Genomic DNA, 21,588 nt, shown 5'->3' on the forward strand with positions numbered 1-21,588 from the left:
GGTGGCATTTCTCCCTGGAGGAAGTGTTTTGTAAACATTCTCTGGCTGACTTTTCATGTCCTGTCAGTGTCACAGAGGAAATTATTCATTTGGCATGCTGCTTCATCCCCCAGGCTCTTAGCTATTTGGACGGTGTTGACAGCCCCTTCAACTGGTTCCAAGTGGACTGACTGAGTTACCCAACGACTGCTCCTGTCATATCTCTCCATCCATGCACTGGGTGCATGTCATTAAACATAAAAGGGCCACATCCAGACCCTCTATTACAGATGTCTGGACTTTCTGCCATCTGCAAAGTGAACACCTCTGATGCATGTATTCTGATACAGATCCAAAATGTTCCTCAGTACTACTATGAGCACGTGCTAAAGCAGAAATGACAACGCCAAAGGACCAGACTCACAAAGCACAACTTACAAGTTGTTGAAAGCAAGCAAGCTACTGGGGCTATACCTGAGTTGGTATAGTGTTTATCTCAGATGCATGATGTCTTGGTTTTGACACAAAGACTGGGATACAAAAGACCCTGTCTCCAAAACCAGAACATGCTTGTGATACTTTGCATATTCACTGCCTGATGGTAACAGTAATTAGTATAAAGAGCTTTAGAGTTTACAGTGCCTTAAGTGCAAACATCAAAACAATTCGCAAGTGTATTAGTCGGTATTCTCAAAAGAAACAGTACTAATAGAACAAATATGTATTTTAATGAAGGAGTTATTAAATTTGCTTACACAATATATTCTAGGATTTCAAACATACAGATGTCTGCAAGCTGATAACTTGGTCCACAGGGCTGGATGTCATGGTAGTTTCTTTGTTGTTCTGAAGGCCAAGAGTATCCCTGAAGAGCTATTGGTCTTCAGTCCATGGTAGAAAGTTAGAAAAGCCGGGATCCAGTGTCAGTGAAAGCATGGCTGATGTCCTGGCTATCACAGAGCAAAAGTGGCCAAGTAAAAGCAGCAGTGCTTCCCTTCAAACTTCTTTATATCTAGGCCACTTTCAGAAAGTGCTGCCCCTTGGAGCACCCTCAGTAAATGCTTCCAGCAAATTCCCTGTCAGACCTGTACAGGGGCATGTTTTTAGTTTGACATCACATCCAATCAAACTGACAACAAAGATTAACCATTACACCAAGGCACATACTGAGAATTCTCAGTACACTCTTTCTATGCACTTAGTCTCATCAGTTTCTTTTGAATCCTTATAAGAACCTCATAGGTGCACAAAGAATTGATATTAAAAAATATCGATGGGGCCAGAGAGACGGTTCTGCGGCTACCAGTGGTTGCCACCAAGCCTGTTGACCTGAGTTCAACCCCTGGAACCCACAGAGTAGAAAAAGAGAGCTCACTCCACAAGTTGTACTGTGATCTCTATTATGTGCCTTGACATGTGTGTCCATGCTGAATTCATACATGATTTCATTTTACACTATCAAATTATGCTATGCAACCAAAATAACAATAACTGCATGAAATTGACACTCAGACATAAAGACCAACAGATTCAAGTAGAAACAGAACGAAGCCCACACAGTTAAAGAAATATAGTTTTTAATAAATACACCCAAAACATCCATTGAAGAAAAGATGCATTTTATGGAATTAAATAGGGAACTATACATGTCCATATGTAGAAGAATTAAAAGAGAGCCCTTACTCTCAACTTACTAAAGTAAGCTCAACAGCCAGCAAGATGACTCTATTGTGGAGTCTGCTTAGATACAATATAACTCAAACACCAGGTCAATGCAGACGACGAAAAATTATTGTAATCAAACTGCTACTGATCTATCAGGGGCACAAAACAGACTTAAAAACTGAATTGTGGCCTCTAATTGGAACTCCGAGTCGGGGCTATTTCTGGTGTTGGCGCGGCTCCAAGAAAGCTCTCTCAACTGCCCCAGAGAGAAGGAAGATGAGTGAGTCGTGCTCGCTCGAAGTCCAGCCAGGCCCTGGCCTCCAAGCAGGAAAAGGACGGGGCTGAGAAGGGAGGCCATGGCAGGCCACGCAAGCAGCCTCCGGTGAGTCCTGGGACAGCGCTGGTAGGGAGCCAGAAGGAGCCCAGTGAAGTGCCAACACCGAAGAGACCCCGGGGCCGACCAAAGAGAAGCAAAAACAAGGGAACCGCCAAAACACGGAAAATTACCACAGCTCCAAGGAGGAAACCAAGGGGCAGACCCAAGAAGTTGGAGAAGGAGGAAGAGAGCGCTTCCCAGGAGTCCTCGGAGGAGGAGCAGTAACCACCACAGAGCCTGCTCCTTGGCCACTGAGGAGCAGCTTTTCCCCTGGGACTGGAAACCCTGTTCCCAGGGCCCTCCCCGCCCCCACTGCACACTCCCGCACTAGCTGCAGGCTCTGCGGCACCCACGGGGGCAGGCTTCGGCCCCGTGCCCTCCTCCCCGCCACACCTGCCCTCTCTCCCGACAAGGCTAACCTCCCACTCAGCTGCAGCCCATCCTGCTGCGCATCTCCCTTAGAGGCCTGCTCTCTGGGCTCTTCGTTTCCCCAGCCCCTTCTGCTCTGCTGTTCCTGGCTTCCTTGTAGGGGGTCCTGGGAGCCTTCCCTGGCCTTAAGAGGCCCCAGGCCCCGCTCCTTCTGACAAGCCCCGTTGGCCGAGGGGGCAGCAGCAGGTGTGCTCAGGCAGGGGATGCTTAGGTCCCGGCATACCCCGCACCGAACGATGACCAGGTGGGTTTTTTCGGTCTCTTCTGCCCCACCCTACCCAGACCCAGGGGGTTGGCTAAGCCCCTTGGGCTACTGGAAGCAGGACAGGTGTCGGCCCCACCCACCTTGTTCTCACCTGGAACAGTGACAGATGGAAGTTAACACCCCTCTCCAAGGTGAGGTCCTCTTTGGCTTCCACCTGTGGCAGAAGGGGGACTTACTGCCCACCCACCCCCCACTTCCACTCTAGGCAGCCCCCTTCCTGCAGCAGGCACTACGGAGCTAGCCTTGGCCCCTCCTTTTGCTCCTCCTCGGCCCCCAAAGTTCTGGCTCCCTCTTTTCCTCTGTTCACAAACTACCTCTGGATAGTTTGTTGTTCAGTGTTCATTCGTAGACACCCACCATTGCTGTTGCTACCAGCGCCAACATTTATCCTCCCGTTTTGGGGTTTGTTTGTTTGTTTGTTTGTTTGTTTTGCCTGCACTCTCCTCCCCAAGACACTCTAGGGGAAGGGGGCTGGGGCACAGCAGGCCGGTCACCTACTCCACACCAGGGAAGGAGGGGGCCCACTTTGATGGGAAAGGGTGTAGGACCACCGACTCCCCTTGTTCTGTGGGGGAGGGGTGGCCAGTGTTTGTCCCAGCCTGGGGCCTCTCTCTGGTTTCCTATTTGCAGTTACTTGAATAAAAAAAAAAAATAGCCTTTTCTAGGGAAGAAAAAAAAAAAAACAAAACTGTATTGTGGAATTCCCCCTCCCCAAATCCAGAATGTTACAGAGCTTTTAAGCTTGAAAACCACAGTCATCCATGCCAAGTTGTAGTTACATTTTTCTAACAATCAGAATTTAGGGATAGGGGACTTCCTTAGGAACATGTCTTTGTGGTACACCTGCCTGTTCTCCTTGATTGGTTTCTTCAACTGTGGCAGGGAGACTTGCCTAGCATTCATGTCTCAATTTGCCAACCAGGATGTCAGTTATCTCTCTCTCCCTCTCTCTTTCTTTCTCTCTCCCTCTCTCTAGGCCAATCAGGATGTCAGTTACTCAGTGAGGTCTTAGGAACTTAAATTTTAGTTGACCTCTATTCAAAATGGAAGTTTTATTCAAGAAGGTTTCAATTTGGTTTCTTCTGACAGCTCCATAGGCAAAAGTGCTTGCCACACATGCTTGACAACCTGAGTTTGACACCAGATACCAGTGAAAGCATCTGTAATCTTGTTGTGTCTCTACAGGGACGTAGGAACCAGAGGCAGGAGAATCACCTGGAAGCTCCCAAATCAATCATCCTATAAACTATGAGCATAAGAGGAGAGGAATTTCAGGTCAAAAGCACAGAAATATCTAAACTAAAACCATAAAAGAAATTTTCCCAAATCTAAGGAAAGAGATGTCAATACAGGTACAAGAGGCACACAGAACACCAAGCTACTAGGACCAGAAAATACATTCTTCATGCCATATTATAATTTAAACATCAAATATATAGAACCTTTGTATTGGTATTGAAAGCTCCAAGAGAAAAGCCAGAAGTCATATAAAAGATAAGCCCAACTGATTTCTTCATGGAAATTATAAAAGCCAGGTGATCTTGGAGCAATGTGCTAAAAGTTCTAAAAAAACACAGAGTCAACCCAGACTATTTACCCACCAATACTATTCATCATAACTAATGAAAAAAAAAATCCAGGATAAAAACAGAAAATTATGACAATCAAGTTAACTCTACAGAGAATATTGGAAGGAATACTTTGGACTGAAGTGGATAAATGTATCCAAGAGGCTACAGTGTAAAAGAAAATGGTTGTTGGAAGGAGAAAACAGGAAACAGGACAGGAGCATACCACAGAGGGCCTCTGAAAGACTCTACCAGCAAGGTATCAAAGAAGATGCTGAGACTTATATCCAAACTTTGAGCAGAGTGCAGGGAATCTTATGAAAGAAGGGGGAGATAGTAAGACCTGGAGAGGACAGGAGCTTCACAAGGAGAGCAACAGAACCAAAAAATCTGGGCCCAGGTATCTTTTCTGAGACTGATACTCCAACCAAGGATCATGCATCAAGATAACCTAAGACCCCTGCACAGATGTAGCCCATGGCAACTCAGTGTCCAAGTGGGTGGCCTAGTAAAGGGAACAACAGGAACTGTCTCTGACATGAACTCAGTGACTGGCTCTTTGATCACCTCCCTCTGAGGGGGGAGAAGCCTTGCCAGGCCACAGAGGAGGCTAATGCAGCCAATCCTGATGAGACCTGATTAGCTAGGGTTAGATGGAAGGGGAGGAGGACCTCCCCTATCAGTGGACTTGGAGAGGGGCATGGGAGGAGCTGAGGCAGGGTGGGAATGGGAGGGAATGAAGGAGGGGACTATAGCTGGGATACAAAGTGAATAAACTGTAATTAATATAAAATAATAAAAATTTAATAAAAAAGAATATAAATTTTTTAAATGGTTGTTTTGCAAAGGACTAAGAAGACAGAAACCACAAAATGAACAAAATGATAATAATTAATATACATCATTCAGTTATAACTCTGAATATTAATAGTCTCTATTCTGTACTCAAAAGATCCAGGTGTGTCAATTGGGTTAAAAATTCATTGAATTCCATGAAAACAGAAAGCACAACAGATCAAAACATCTGAGATATAATGGAAGCAAAGCAATCTCAGAGGAAAAGTTACATTTCTAAGAACCTACACACATGTAATCCCAGAACTCAAGAAGCTGAAGTAGGAAAATCATGAGTTCTAGTTCAGCCTGGCCTGTATAGTATGACCCTTTTTTCAAAACAAAGTTTCAGTTAAAAATACAGAAAAGAGCATGAAGCTTATATGATATAACCCAAATATCCAACACATGTGCAGTTGAAATCTCAAAAATTAGAAGAAAAAGAGAATGGTCAAAAACAAAACTGTAAGAACATCTGGCTGAATTTTTTCTAAAAGTATTGAAAGGGGTCAAGATGTAGACAAAAAAACCAAAACAAAACAAAAAAAAAAAAACCTCTTTAACCCACCAGATATAAGCCAGATGTAAACAGAGGGCAGTCTCTCAAGAATTTAAACATCTACCTACCATATGATCATGTAAATGTTTATACACTATTAGGGAAAGCAAGTTTACATCAGAGGGCCCTGAGGCCCATTCACCTTTAGCTGTACCGCAAATAAGGAAAACGAAAGGCTGAATGTGGACTCCAGATTAGTGACTGAGGCCTGGGGATTCAGACCATGCTTGAGAACAGGAAATTCTGAGTCAGTGGGCCTGAATTAGAGTAGGCACTTCAGGACCCTGAACAGAAGATTTACCTGCGCACACATCAGTTGTCAAATGAAATGAGGATGATATAATAATCATCACATAAGGCTGATTCTAGTGCTCAGAGGGAACATAACATATCTCAGACATTTCCTGAAATACAACACAGTGATACAAACAATGTTGGTGCCATTTACAATAGTGTCCCTATGCTGACAGGTCAAAAGTTCCAAACATATTCACTGTGCCTACTAAGCTAGGGTTAAAATGTCCCTCAGAGGGCACTCTGTATGATTGTCCTGCCTGTTTCAAAGGTCATGATTTTTTTTTTCTATCTTTGGATCCCATTATTTAAGAAATTTTCATCACTGGGATCCCACAGGCAAAATCATTTCTCCATCTTAGCTGATATTTTCTTACTCTGCATAGCACACTGCTTTGACATTCCCCTAAAGAATCAAGTTATTAGGCTCTCTTTTCCTCCCAAATGTGCTCTGCAGTCGCCTGCAGGGTTCACTAACGTCTGCTCTAGACCAAGACTGGAAACAGCCGCCCTTAGTTAACACAGAAGCCAAAAATATCACCTTCCCTTGGTAGAATAATTTATTCAGTTTAGACCAGCATTTTCTTTCACTGTCCTTATTTTCAAAAACAATGCTGAGTGTAGGTTGGTCTGTTCCTCAGACACCGATGGGGCAGCCAAACACTGACACAGGAAACAGGACGTCAAGTTTTCTGTTTCTTTCCACTCATTTGTTCAAATAAGATATACGGAGAGCCCACGTACCAATGTCAAGCACACTCCAGGGACCAGGAACAGCGGCGAACAAGCCAGGGAAACATCAACCACCAACTTCAGAGAGGCACAGCACACCAAAAGGTGTTCAAATCTCATGTAATTGTCTTTTTGATAAGAGATAAGAGAACAAATCAGGGGATTCTGGGGGAGCCACTAACAGTCTCTCGAAGATGGTGTTCCCCACCTCTCTTCACTGGACTAAATATGGAAAGGGCTCTGGTGATGAAGAGATATGAATTCAAGGAAGGCTGGTACTCTACTCAAATCACAAAGAGATGGAAATGGGGGCTGGACACCTCAGGTAAGCGGGATAGATGGTATGAGTCCAAGTAGCTGAGTATCTCTCGAAACTTTCTGAAGTGTCTCCTGCTCTGGTGGACACTGGAAAGCTTTTTTTTTAAAAAAAAAAAATGCTTGCCAGACTTTGCTGAAATAGCTTTGCATGTGATTCAGGTCTGTCTCCCGTTAGCCATGGCAGGAGCATCTTTGATGTGACATCATTTTATTTTGCCAGATCTAAAGAGAGTGTGTCCAGACTGTTTTCTCTCTCTCTCTCTCTCTCTCTCTCTCTCTCTCTCTCTCAAATATTGAAAAGCATTATATATATATATATACATATATATATATATATGTATATAATGTAAAATATATGTATATTTTACAATTTATTCACATTGTGTCCTGGCTGAGCCTCCTCCCTCATCTCCTTCTGGCCCCACCCTCCTTTCCTCTCCCCCACTATTCCCCTTCCCTAGTACACTGAAAAATAGGAGTCTTCCTCCCCTACTATCTGACACTAGCCTATCAAGTCTCATCAGGACTGTCTGGATCCTCGTCCTCTGTTGCCAAGTAAGTCCACCTGCCAGGGGGAAGCAATCAAAGAGCAGGCAACAGAGTTCATGTCAGAGGCTGCCCCTGAACCAAGCCAGCCTGTGTGAGTGATTTCCCTGTACTTTTTCTTCTTTGAAAACATGGTACAGAAAATCCAATGATAAACCTGAAGGACTAACAACAGGGTAGAGCCAATAGACAGAGTCTTGCGTCATCTCTGGAACACCTGCTCTGGGAACACCCAACTGAATTTAGACAACTAGCTGCATTAGGTTCCTGCCATCTGATGTCTCATTTGCTGTCATAGGCACAGATGCCCTACCTCTACAACCCAGTACAGCTACTCAACCAATCCAGTGCTTGTGTTCCTGTATTTTTTTTTAAGTACGGGTTCTGCCATTTACTTTTAGATTTCAAGCCTTTGGCAATTTATTTTCTATAAAATTCATCAGGACAGAATCCATGTTTTCCATCTGGCAAGTTAATTGTGTCAACCCTACATATGAAATACTTCTTAAGTTGTTTTAACCTCCATTGTCACCTCCATCATATATCAAGTTCAAAACTTTATATACAAGTCTGTTTCTATATTCATCATCCTGTCACATTATTTAGAGTATTCAATTTTTTGAAATATAATAGATTTTTTTAATTTTTAGGTTTATTTTAGCTTATGTATATGAGTATTTCGCCTGCGTGAATGTCTGTGTACCACATGTGTGCCTGGTTCCTTCAGAGTTCAGAAAAGGGTGTTGGATCCCCTGGTAATGAAACCATGAATGGTCATAGGCTACTATGTGTGTTCTTGAATCAAACCTAGGTTCTCTGCTGAAACAACCATTGCTCTTCATAGTTGAACCATCTCTCCAGCCCTAAATTTATTTTTAGTTAGCATATTCATTGCATTTTGCAAATCATATTCTTAATTTGTTTTTAATAAAGCTTCAGGTGATTTTTAAGTCTAAACATTAAGCAACAAATCGAATATCCAATTAAAGAACAGGACATGTGCTGTATTTCCATATTTCTAGACTACTTTCATATTCTCTGTGCTCTTCGTAATATTTTTCAGAGAAACTTATAATTTTTAATTTGATCAAAATAAATATTATTTGAGGTCTTTATAAATTTGTATACCTCTACTTCTGTGTATTGTTATTTTGCTAAATGGTCATACTGTCAAATGGCCATCTAAATATTTATGTTTCTACCCATAGCCTTGGGCAGCTCTCAACCCTGATCAGAGAAGGCTCTTTCTGCAGTGGGCAGCAGTTTTTGCAGAGGTTCATAACTTGTCAGAGTGCTGATATTAAGTGACTGTGTGCTCAGCCCGGACAGAATATCTGCACCTATTCCACCACACCAAGGCTCAGGTAACATTGCAGAAGGGGAGGCAGAAAGAATGTAAGTGCTGGAAAATAGGGCAGAGCTCTGCGGGGTGCTTATCTTCTAGACATGATGTAGCTATCACAGTCAGGAACTCACAGTAGCTGTGGTTACTTATAGAAGACCTGTGCAAGACAGAGCCAACCAAAATCCCGAATAGGTGAGGTAGATGGTCTCCAGGCTCCATAATTGAGGAGCAGTTGATAGTTACTGGGGGAGGAGAGTCATTCTGTTTTGAGGGTATGACTACAGGTAGGTTCTCATGCTCTGGTGGATAGCCCCACACCCATGCACATATGGAGAGTATTAACTGGACTTAAGAGATATCAAAATATATTGTATGAGTTGGGAGAAAAGATGTGGGGGAAATTGCAAGGGAGGAGCCAGATATGATCATACATTGTTTTATACATATATGAAATTTTCCAAGTTGAAGAAAAGGTTAAAGCATGGAAAGAATGAAACTTTCGGTGATTTTTTGTTTGTTTGTTTGTTTTGTTTTGTTGCTTTTGTTTTACGTAAGCTTTTTGGGAAGGACAATCTCTCACTGCATAGGCCAGATTGACCTGGAATTCATGATCTACATGCCTCAGCCTCCCATGCTGTGGGATTACGTATAGCACCATGAGTGATAGGAATATATTTTTAAATAATTCCAAATAAGGCAGGTGAGGAGAATCCGTCTCTCCCTCAGCACTGGGCAGGAATGAATTGAGTATTCCTTTTTTTATTGCTAAAAATAAGTATTAGAGCCAGTAGGATGCTTAGCCAGAAAAGGTACCTGTTACCAACCCTAATGAGAAGTGTTTAATACCTGAACACATGGCTGAAGAAGAGAATCAAGTCTCATTGGCTGTCCTCTGACATACACACACACACACACACACACACACACACACACACACACACACAAATTTTAAATCAGTGTTAATGTTAACATCTTAGTATAAACCCTCCTTCTGGTGATATTTCTCTGCTAATTGAAAAAGATATTAAGGGATAGATAAGTCTGACTCCCCAATTCACAGATACTGGACTGGACTGGACTCTTCTCTGGAATCCAGGCTGCCTCAAGCAGATGACTTTCAGTTGGAAATCCATCTGACAGCTCTATTTCAGTACCAGCTTCTTGGAGCATCCGATAAAGACCTTAAGGAAGCTAGAGGAGGGAACAGTTCTGACTCTTGAGGGGAAACCCTACCTATACATATGTTGAACAGTTGGAAGTCTGTGCCTGACTTTTGCTGTTACAGACTACAGTGAACTCTAGATGACCCTACAGTCTTTTGCAATCAGGCCAGGGACAGCACATGCCCTGTCCCTGCTAGGCCCTGGTGGCCTAGCAGAGGAACTGTTAAGAGAGAATGAATGCCATGATTGGTATAAATACAATCCTTCATTTGCATGAAGGCCTTTGGTGATTTAGACAGATATTTAGGTGATTATGCTAGACATTTGGTAGCATATAAGCAGGCTGTTTTAGTCACCCACTCAGGTTGCTGAGAAATACTGTCCTGTTATCTTCCCTAGTCTTGCAAAGTTGGACCAAATCAAAGACTTCCCTTGAGTGTTCTTTTTTCCTCTTACCTAATTTCAGTAGTGTAGACTGATCATGAAACACAAAAAACACAATTCCAACAATGGTGGCAGTACAGCAGCAGTAACAGGGAGCAGTTAATAGGCTGAGCGACAGAAGTGCCAGAGCCAGGAGCTGCTTTGACAGCTGCAGAGGAGGAAAAGCCAAGCAGAAGAGAGGCCAAGCTACAGGGACTGCAGAGCAGCTGGCAGCTTTGACAGCTAAAGTAGAGCCACAGCTGTGAGACAGAGCCTGGTGTGGCCAATCTGGCAAAAACAATGGAAGAAAACTCTGTTCCTAGCGCCAGAAGCAACAATGCTGACTATCTGGGGCTGAGGAAGCTGATTTCCAAGGCCTATATATGAGCTATACAGAGCATGCCAGCACCCAGAGCTGGAATACTACAGGGCCCAACTGCTGCTGCTGCTCCCACCTGTGTGCCCCTACTATTTTGCTCCTGCCAAGCACTGAGAGAAACAAGGAAGGAGAAAGAGATCAACTTGGATGGGGGGGATCTGCAAAGTCACCTCCATAGTGAGGGGGCAGGAATGGAGAACAATGAAGTCTCCCGCAGCCTACTGTTACTTCTTTTTTTTTTCCTTTATTAATTACACTTTACTCACTTTGTATTCCCCCCCCCCGTGGTTCCCTCCCTCCTCCCACCCCAATCCCTCCCTCCTCCCACCCCAATCCCTCCCTTCCTCCACCCTCTGCCTGCATGCCCCTCCCCAAGTCCACTGATAGGGGAGATCTTCTTTTCCTTCCTTCTGATCCTAGTCAATAAGGTCTCATCAGGAGTGGCTGCATTGTCTTCTTCTGTGGCCTGGTAATGCTGCTTCCCCCTCAGGGGGAGATGATCAAAGAGCAGACCAATCAGTTCATGTCAGAGACAGTCCCTGTTCCTATTACAATGGAACCCACTTGGATACTGAACTGCCATGGGCTACATCTGTACAGGGGTCTTAGGTTATCTCCATGCATAGTCCTTGGTTGGAATAGCAGTCTCAGGAAAGACCCCTGTGCTCAGATATTTTGGTTCTGTTGCTCTCCTTGTGGAGTGCCTGTCCTCTCCAGATCTTACTATTTCCCACTTCTTTCCTAAGATTTCATGCTGTTACTTTTTATCTCTAATAATATAAGCTATTGGCCATTCTGGCTGGTATAAGAAATCTCAAAGCAGTTTCGATTTGCATTTCCCTGATGACTAAGGATGTTGAGCATTTAAGTGCTCAGCCATTTGTCTTTCCTCTTCTAAGAATTTTGATCTGAACCTCATTCTTTAATTGGGTTTATCTGTTTTCTTGGTGTCCAGATACTTTAGTTCTTTATACACTTTGGGTGTTAGCCATCTACTGGGTGTATCGTTTGTAAAAATCTTGTCCTATTCTGTAGACTGCTGCTCTGTTCAAATGATGGTATACTTTGCCATACAGAAGATGTTCAGTTGTGTTAGGTCCCATTTATGAATTGTTAATCGTAGTGCCTGTGCAATGGGCATTTGGTTCAGAAAGTCTTTTTCTGTGCCAATGAATTCAAGGCTTTTCTCCACTTTCTCTTCTATAAAGTTGAGTTATGTTGAGGTCTTTGACCATTTGTAGTTATGTTTTGTGAAGGCTGATAACAATAGATGTTTGCATTTTTATGGATTCAACTATCCATTTGACCAGCATTAGTTGTTAAAAATATTGTCTTTTTTTTCAATTGTGTATTTCTGGCTTCTTTATTAAAAATCAGGTGTCTGTAAATATGTGGACTTGTATTCTCAGCTTCATGTGGAGAAACAAAAAACCCAGAATCTCCAAAACAATCCTGTACAACAACAGATCATCTGGAGGTATCTCTATCCCCGATCTCAAGTTGTACTACAGAGCAATAGTAATAAAAACTGCATGGTATTGGCATAAAAACAGAAAGGAGGATCAATGGAACCGCATAGAAGACCCAGAAATAAACCCACACACCTATGAATACTCGATTTTTGACAAAGAAGCCAAAACCATTCAATGGAAAAAAAGACAGCATCTTCAACAAATGGTGCTGGTCCAACTGGAGGTCCACATGCAGAAAAATGAAAATAGATCTATATTTATCACCCTGCACAAAACTAAAGTCCAAGTGGATCAAAGACCTCAACATAAAACCAGATACTCTAAATCTGTTAGAAGAAAAAGTGGGGAACAGCTTAGAACTCATTGGCACAGGAGACAACTTCCTGAACAGAACACCAACAGCACAGGCTCTAAGAGTAACAATCAATAAATGGGACCTCATGAAACTGAAAAGCTTCTGTAAAGCAAAGGACACTGTCATCAAAACAAAACGCCTGCCTACAGATTGGGAAAGAATCTTCACTAACCCTTTATCTGACAGAGGACTAATATCGAGTATATACAAAGAACTAAAGAAGCTGAAAAGCAGCAAATCAGGTAATCCAATTAAAAAATGGGGAACAGAGCTAAACAGAGAATTCTCCACAGAGGAATATCGAATGGCAGAGAAACACTTAAAGAAATGCTCATCCTCATTAGCCATTAGGGAAATGCAAATCAAAACGACCCTGAGATATCACCTTACACCCATCAGAATGGCCAAGATGAAAAACTCAAGGGACAACACATGCTGGAGAGGTTGTGGAGAAAGGGGAACCCTCCTCCACTGCTGGTGGGAATGTAAACTGATACAACCACTCTGGAAATCTATCTGGCACTTTCTAAGACAATTAGGAATAGTGCTTCCTCAAGACCCAGCTATACCACTGCTAGGTATATATCCAAAGTTTGCTCAAGTACACAAAAGGGATATTTGCTCAACCATGTTTATAGCAGCATTATTTGTAATAGCCAGAACCTGGAAACAACCCAGATGTCCATCAACAGAGGAATGGGTACAGAAATTGTGGTATTTTTACACAATGGAATACTACTCAGCAATCAAAAAGGAGGAAATCATGAAATTTGCAGGCAAATGGTGGGATCTAGAAAAGATCATCTTGAGTGAAATATCCCAGAAGGAGAAAGACAAACACGGTATATACTCACTTATATAGACCTATAAGATATGATAAACATAATGAAATCTATACACCTAAAAAAGATAATCAAGAGAGCAGACATGGGGTAAGATGATCAATCCTCGTTTAGAAAGACAGATGAGATGTGCATTGAACATATGACAGGAGTCTACTGAGCGCATTTGAAAGACTCTAACTAGCAGTGTTCTCAAAGCAAAAACTCATTACCAAACCTTTGGCAGAGTACAGGGAATCATAAGAAAGAAGGGGAGTTAGTCTGATGAGGAAAGGATAAGAGCTCCACAAGGACCAAAGATATCTGGGCACAGGGTCTTTTCTGAGACTAACATGCAACCAAGGACCATGTATGAATGTAACCTAGAACCTCTGCTCAGATGTAGCATGTGGTAGCTCAGTAACCAATTGGCTTCCCATGGTGAGGGGAACAAGGAGTATTTCTAACAGGAACTCAATGACTGGCTCTTTGGCCTCCCCACCCCCCAAGGGAGGAGCAGTCCTGTTAGGCCACAGAGGAGAGCTTTGCAGCCAGTCCTGAAGATACCTGATAAAACAGGATCAGATGAATGGGGAGGAGGTCCCCCCTGTTAGGGGACTTGGCAAGGGGCACGGTGGAAAGGAGGGAGGGAGGGAGGGACTGGGAGGGAATGAGGGATCGGGACAAGGCTGGGATACAGAGTTAATAAAATGTAACTAATAAGAAAAAAATAAAATTAAAAAAATATGTGGACTTGTGTGAGTTTACAATTAGATTCCAGTGATCATGTGTTTGTTGTGTTCCCAAACCAAGCTGTTTTCATTGAAATATCTTTATAGCACAATTTGAGATTGAGGATGGTGATACTTCTAGCAGTTCATTTATTACGCAGGATTATTTTCGGTAGTGTGTGTGTGTGTGTGTGTGTGTGTGTGTGTGTGTGTTTCCACTAAAACACAAAAAGCTGAAAACTGTCCTTTCAAGATCTATGAAGAACTGTTTCAATTCTGATGAGGATTGTATTGAATCTCTAGATTGCTTTTAGTAGGATGACGATTCTTACTTTATTAATCCTATTGATCCATGAACATGGGAGATCTTTCCATCTTCCGACATCTCGAGCTGGCCAGGATATGGAGTAAAGGAAATACTCATCCATTCTTCTGAGAGTGCAAACTTGTACAACCATTATGAAAATCAGTGTTGCAGTTCCTCAGGAAGCTGGGAATAAATCTACCTCAAGATACAAAGACACTTCCTCAACCATGTTCATTGCAGCTCTAGTATAATGGCCAGACATTGGAAAGAGCCTAGATATTAATCAACAAATGAATGAATAAAGAAAATGTAGCAAGCTACACAATGGAATGTTTACTTAGCTGTTAAAATAATGAAGTCATGAAATTCATAGGTAAATTGATGGAGCTAGAAAAAAAAAATGTCCTGATTGCAGTAACCCAGACCAGAAATACAAATATGCTGTGCATTCACTTATACATGAATGTTAACTGTTAAATCTTCAATAAGAAAGCTATAATCCACATCACCTTTTAGATTAGATTAGGTTAGGTTAGATTACATTAGATTAGATTAGGTTAGACTAGATTAGATTAGATTAATTAGATTAGATATAGAATAAGGAACTAGGAGAGGGGGTGAATCTCTCTAGGAAGGTAAAATAGAATATATAGTTACAGATGGATGAAAGTAGAGGAATATCATGAATGAATCAAAGAGGAGAGGGAAAATGAGGGTGAGGGAGGGAATACAGATAGGGACAGCTAAAACTAAGACCCAGTTGAGGAGTCATATGGAAACCTAATATAGTAGAAGAATATACATATAGAAAGGCAATCCAAATGAAACCACCAAATAGTTGGGGAGACAGAGCTTCAACTGGACATCTCCCATCACCAAAGCTTCCTTTAGCAGGTAAGAGCTACATCTAATCAAGTTATTGGCAAAAGGGACCCCATGGAAACCCCAAACAGTCCAGGCTTGTGGGAGTAATCAATCAATATGTGATTAGATTTGAGGCCCACTCTGGAGGATGGAAACAATCCCTGATTCTGCTCCAGTGACTGAGAACCTGAGAATAGATAGGCCAGGAACCTAGGAGAAAACCAAATACCACTGTTTTGCAAAAAAAAAAAAAGCAAGAAATGGCTCCTAACAACATTTTGCTATACTCATAGATCAGTGGCTTGGTCAACCATCCACAGAGAACCTTTCTTCTATAGTAGATGGGAACAAATACAGAGACTCACAGCCAGAAAATATGAAAGAGTGAGAGATTTTGGAAGCCTCAGTTCTTAGTGGGATGTCTCCACGAAAGCCCTCTCCTCAGGGCTCAGGGAACTCTGCAGAAGAGGAGGCCAAAAAATTATAAGAGCCAGAAGGAATAGAGACCAGCAAGGAAGCGAGACCTTCTATGTTCAGATGTATGTATGAACTCACAGAGACTGTAGAAGCATGCACAGGCTCTGCACAAGTCTACACCCAGATGAGGTCCAGGCACTGAGAAGGGAAGTGGACACATGCCCCCATCCCTAACTCAAAAACTAGCTCACAAATGAATTTTTTCATGTTTTTTTCAAATAGATTCCCAGTGGAGATATAAACCATTCTTAAGGGTGGACCCCATACCCAGCAGTAGACGGCCAACACAAAATGAATTCAATGCCATCTTTAAAGGTGCAATTTTTTCCCTTATGGGTCTTTTGTGTATATACTATGGCATCTGGTTTTGTGCTGTTGTGGGATTCCTGTGTCTATGAGTGTGTGTGGGGTGTGTGTGTGTGTGTGTGTGTGTGTGTGTGTGTGTGTGTATGCGTGTATGCACGCGCGAATCTATGTGCATTTCTTGTGCTTTTCCTTTGGCTCTTTATCTTCTGTTTGTTTGTTTTGTTCTATTACAATTTGATTGCTTTCATTTTATCTTATTTTATTTTTATTCTTTAGATGCCTTTTTCTAACAAGAAACAAAAAGAGTGTGGATCCAGATGAAAGGAGAGGTGGACAGGACCTAGGAGGGGTTAGATAGTAAGTTGAAATGATAAGGAGATATAATATGAGAAATGTTTATTTTCAATAAAAGAAAAAAAATTGATAATAAATATTTAGTACACTTACTCAAATTGACCTACTAAATTAATAATATGTGTTGTTTCCCCCTAGAATCCAAGTTTATTGAATAGCTCCATCTTACTTCCAAATACAAGGAACTTGTGTTTAGATAATTTAAACTCCACAATCCCCACATTTCATGTTCTTTTCCAACAGTTTAGATGTCTGTCTCATTTCACTTAAATACAAAACTGTCTGTGTGTGTGTGTGTGTGTGTGTGTGTGTGTGTGTGCTTGTGTGCGAGTGCACGCATGTGTGTGTATCTTACTCTAAATGGTATTTATGTATTTTACCAGTTTTTTATCAGGCTTGTTTGTTTGTTTGTTTGTTTGTTTTTCTTTTCCTTGATCCCTCCATGTTCATAGTTTCTCTTGGTGAATTTTATGATTTTTAAAGCCGTTTCACCTATAACTGCTCTTACTCTGGGTGTGCCTAAAAATATCTTTATCTTTATTTTGTTTCTAAAATATTGTTTGCTTTTTAAAAAAATAAAATCCTAAGCTGTTAGTTATTTTTCTCTGCACTTTGGGTAGGTGGGATATGAATATGTATTTCTGGAGCTTCAAAGCCAGAGCTTTAAATATATCATTCTTATGAAAAAGATTAGATCTGATAATGTGTTGGTTTAAGGGAAACAGGTAAACACCAAAATAGAACATGTGGAGACAAGACAAAAATTATGTAAATGTTATGGGGAAAAGTGGACTATCTATGAGAAACATCATCTATTTTTAATTAATTGTTTACACTAACATACAGAGTACTGGTTTCATCCTGGCATATTTGAACTTTTGTTTCATTATGCTTCAGAGAAACACTTCCTTATGTTTTCTCCTTCCTCATTATGGCATCCAGTTGCCCTCATAAGGTGTAGATAGTCTAACTGAGCTGGAAAAGACAAAACCCAAAAAGCAAGAAATGAAAATGCTTCCCAGAGCTTTCCCCAGAATAGCTTGGCAACTTGCAAAGGTGCCGCCTGAGCCACTCCCAGACAAACGGATCATTAAACCCAGGGTCCTCCTGAAGGAAGAGGCTGGAAACAGCAAGTCATTGAAGTGTGAAGAAACATCCTAGAAGTCTTCAAAATCTCTTTGAGAGGAGTCACCGTTCACTAGATACTGGTTAGCCTTTGCCCCAGTGATTGACGCTTTCATGACTCCATTCCTCTCCTTTCATCAAGTCCCTTCCAGCAAGTCTACAACTTAAATGTCACTCACAGCTTTCTCTTCCCAGTGCTGGCAAGTAGAACATTGAGTGTGGCTTTAACACCTCCCCCAGCACAGCATCACCATAAATTTGATCCCGCAGAATGTTGAGCTCCCATTGCCAGGCTGCACTTGGGTAGACAGAAAGCATAACTAACACTCAGAGAATAGCACAGAATGCTCTGTGGACCTGTGCTGCACAGTGCACTGCTGAATCTTCTCTTTGGGCTTGTTTTCCAGCTACAATCAGAACAAATTTGTCCTCACATTTCCAGGACTCAGGACTCCAGATGATGAATTCCCTGTAAGCCCTGGTAAACAAATAACAGAATATTGGAAGACATTTTTAGAAATGAGCATCCATTCTTAGCTAGAATAGAAGAAAATGGACACATCTACACACTGCTGATGGAAGCCTAAACTTCCTTTCCAGAAACCAATCTGGTGCTATTTATTTTAAAATGCATTTGTTTTCTCTGTCTGTCTCTCTTTCTCAGATTTTTCTTTATTTTAAAAGAACTCAATGCATATAGAAAACATATGAGGATGTTTACTGCATGGCTTTTGGAACATATATTTTCATTTAAAAAAGAAAATGTCCATATGTTCTATATAAATATCAATGAGGAAGAAATATATGTGCATATATAAATGTACTGGAAATAACTTCAATATTCATCAAGGAGGATTTGACTGAAGAGCTATACTATGAAATACCTCATTGCTATTTGTCGTTACATTTCTCAGTGCTACAGCAGAATGCCCTAACAAAATAACACAAAGGGAGGGATTATTTTGGTTCACAGTTCTAGAGCACAGTAAATCACAGTGGGAATGTCAAGATGCCAAGAGCTTGAGGCATCTGATTCCTTGTTGAATCCTCAACAATGAATCAGAAAAATATAAATTCCTGAATTCCTAGCTACCTTGCAGTCCAAGACCAGGGAATAATGCCTCCTTCCTTTCAGATGGACATTCCACCTCACTTAACATAATCAGTCACTCTTGGGCATGTCCAGAGGCTGGTTGATGCTAAGTAATAATCCCTCCAGGTGTTTCTGAGGTTTGTCTCCTAGGTGATAGCAAACCACATCAAGCTGAAAGCACTAACAACTGTATCATTATAGAAACACAACATAAAATGTGTGAGTACTTTCCCCAGGGATGTCCACATGTTATCACATGAATTAGATTAGCATTGTAATTTCTACAAAATTATCACATTTTTAATTTAAAAAGAAAATGTTCATATGCTCTCTATAAATATTACTGAGGAAGATAGATATGCATAGATATATATGTAAAAATCTAGAAGAGAAACTTTAGATGTATAATCTATCCATATTACCTTGGTTGCAAGACTGGAAATTTTTAACTTTTTATATATCTCTTATTTTGCTTGACTTTCAGTCATTTATTCTTTTTATAATGAAGAAATATATAAAATTTTAATTTAGCACAAAGTAGTTGGGTTCTATAATATCAGCTGAGTAAATAGGTCTGCCAATATCATTCCCTTTGATTTAAGATTCCTCATTCATTTGATCATTCACTAATGCACTGAATGGACATTACATCCAGTCAAACTGCATGTCATAATGTCTGACCTACATGAGGTATCAGACCGTGTTCTTCTGTGCTACGCAACAGGGCAACAAAATAGATAGGCTTCATCATGAAATCTGTAGTCTAGAAGGTGGGACACATATTAGACAAAGAAACAAATGAATTAATTGAAATAGGACTATGAAAGGCAAATGTGGGAGAGTGTGGGAATACTCTGATTAAACATAGAGTGTTTACACTGTGTGGTCAAAGAAGCTATTCCAGAGAAAAGCCAAGCAAACTGAGGCAAAGTGGGAGCTGTAAGTGTTCTTAAGAGCTGTGATACATCCAGATGACAGGGGCATAGAACGAGCATCAGAAACTAGGAAAACTTAATAGGTACAAGTGTATAGAGGAGGCCACTGTCTGGAGACTCCTAACAAGCAGAGACAGAATGCCATGAGATCAAGAAAGGGGGCTAGATACCAAAGCACTATCTACACACTCCAAACAAGAGTTTAGATTTTGTTGTGCCACACAAAGAAAACAAGAGTATCCATGAAGGGATTTATTTTACAAGGCAAACACAGTAGAGATATCAGTGGTGATGATGTGAACCAAGTAAATGCCGTGATGAATGCAAAGATGCAGAAAAAGGGGGAGCCACCTGTCCCTGGAAGAAACTAGAAAGCCTCCTCATGAAATAGGACCTTTGACATAGGTTTGAAAGAATGATTAACCTGGAAGTGACAGGAGCTCCACAAGATCAACAGAGCCAACTAACGAAGGCCCAGAGGGGTTTGTGAAGACTGAAGCATCACCCAAAGACCATCTGTAGATTGGACCTAGGCCCCCTACACAGATGTAACCAAAGGGAAGCTCAGTCTTCATGTGGGTTCCCTAGTAAGGGGATTGGGGGCTATCTCTGACATGGATTCTCTTGCCTGACATGGATTCACTTCCTCTTGGTGGGGATGCCTCACCAGGTCACAAGGGAAGAAAAGGTGCTCAGTCCTGATGTGACTTGATGTGCTAGGGTGGGTTGGTGGGAAGCCCATTTTCTGAGGGGAGGAGGGAGGAGGAAAGAATGAGGAAGGATGGAGCTGGGATGTAAAGTGAATTAATTAAAAAAAAAAAAAACAGAAAGAATGATTAAAGGTTTCATGGGCCAAGGCAGATAGGCGTACATATCAGGTAGGAAAATCATAAGCAAATAGAATAATGAACTGAGCTGTGGATGCTTAGAGGAAGAAGGACAGGATATAATAACGTCTGCTCACTATACAGAGTGAGAATCAGCCACATAGCAAGGGGGTCATGGGATGGAAGGTGGGTAGTGAGCAGATTTTTGAGCAACTTTTCATGCTTTGGGAAATTTATCCTATGAGATATGTTGTTTTAATGATTGAGTTTAAAATATATTGGCATATCAACTCAGCACTCCATGACCTCCCAACTATAGCATAAAAACAAATGTAGTTGTTGTGATCAAAATGATTGACCTGGCTCATCATTCAGCAAATGAGTGCTTTCTTCTATCAGAAACAGCCAGGTTTTTTGGTTTTTGTTTTTCAAAGCAATTGCTCCATTTTTAACACTCTTCATGAAAGTCTGAGGATTTTACCCATCCCCCTCACCAACCCTTGATATTGCTCTTTCTCACAATATCAGCCATGCTGGGTGTTGGGTAAACACATGATATCATCATCTACATTGAGTAACTTTCCATGTTTTCTCTTTGCTCAGATGTCTTCCTTTGTTCAATGGCTGTTCAAGACTTTGACTTATGTTCAACTGGAATTTTCACCAGTTTACTGATGGTATATAAGATTTTTTGGTAAGTTTAGGAAGCTTTTGTTTCAGCTATAATGTAATACTAGGCAGAGAAATAGGAAAAAATAATCTTGACAGAATGTGGATACAGAAGACCATTTAATGTTGCTTGATTGACTTTATTTAAAAGAACATGGAAATGCCAGACCATTAGTATTGCTTGGTAGATATTAATTGTTCCTTGGCTTTTTTCAAGAGCAGGAATTAATTAGCTATCAGTGAATGCACAGAAATGATAGGAGCACAACTGGAACTCAGAAGGTTAAAGAGACTAAGCTAAACTCTCTTGCTGACATGCAACAGAATCTGAGCCAGTTGTAGTCCACACCTTCATCTCCCTAGAGTTAAGATATATG

At 41.3% G+C, this 21,588-nt stretch overlaps 1 protein-coding gene across 1 annotated transcript; it reads left to right on the forward strand.

Annotated features, from left to right (window-relative positions):
• Positions 1 to 1,927: 1,927 nt before the first annotated feature.
• LOC129690817 (high mobility group protein HMG-I/HMG-Y-like) lies at positions 1,928 to 2,245 on the forward strand (the record flags this gene model as incomplete). The annotated part of the gene is made up of 1 exon (XM_055626663.1): positions 1,928 to 2,245. A coding segment is annotated over one exon (318 nt), but the record flags the coding sequence as incomplete, so codon positions are not given.
• Positions 2,246 to 21,588: the final 19,343 nt, after the last annotated feature.

This window comes from Psammomys obesus, unplaced genomic scaffold (genome assembly GCF_907164565.1).
Source record: "Psammomys obesus unplaced genomic scaffold, mPsaObe1.curated_primary_1811, whole genome shotgun sequence".
NCBI lineage: Eukaryota > Metazoa > Chordata > Mammalia > Rodentia > Muridae > Psammomys > Psammomys obesus.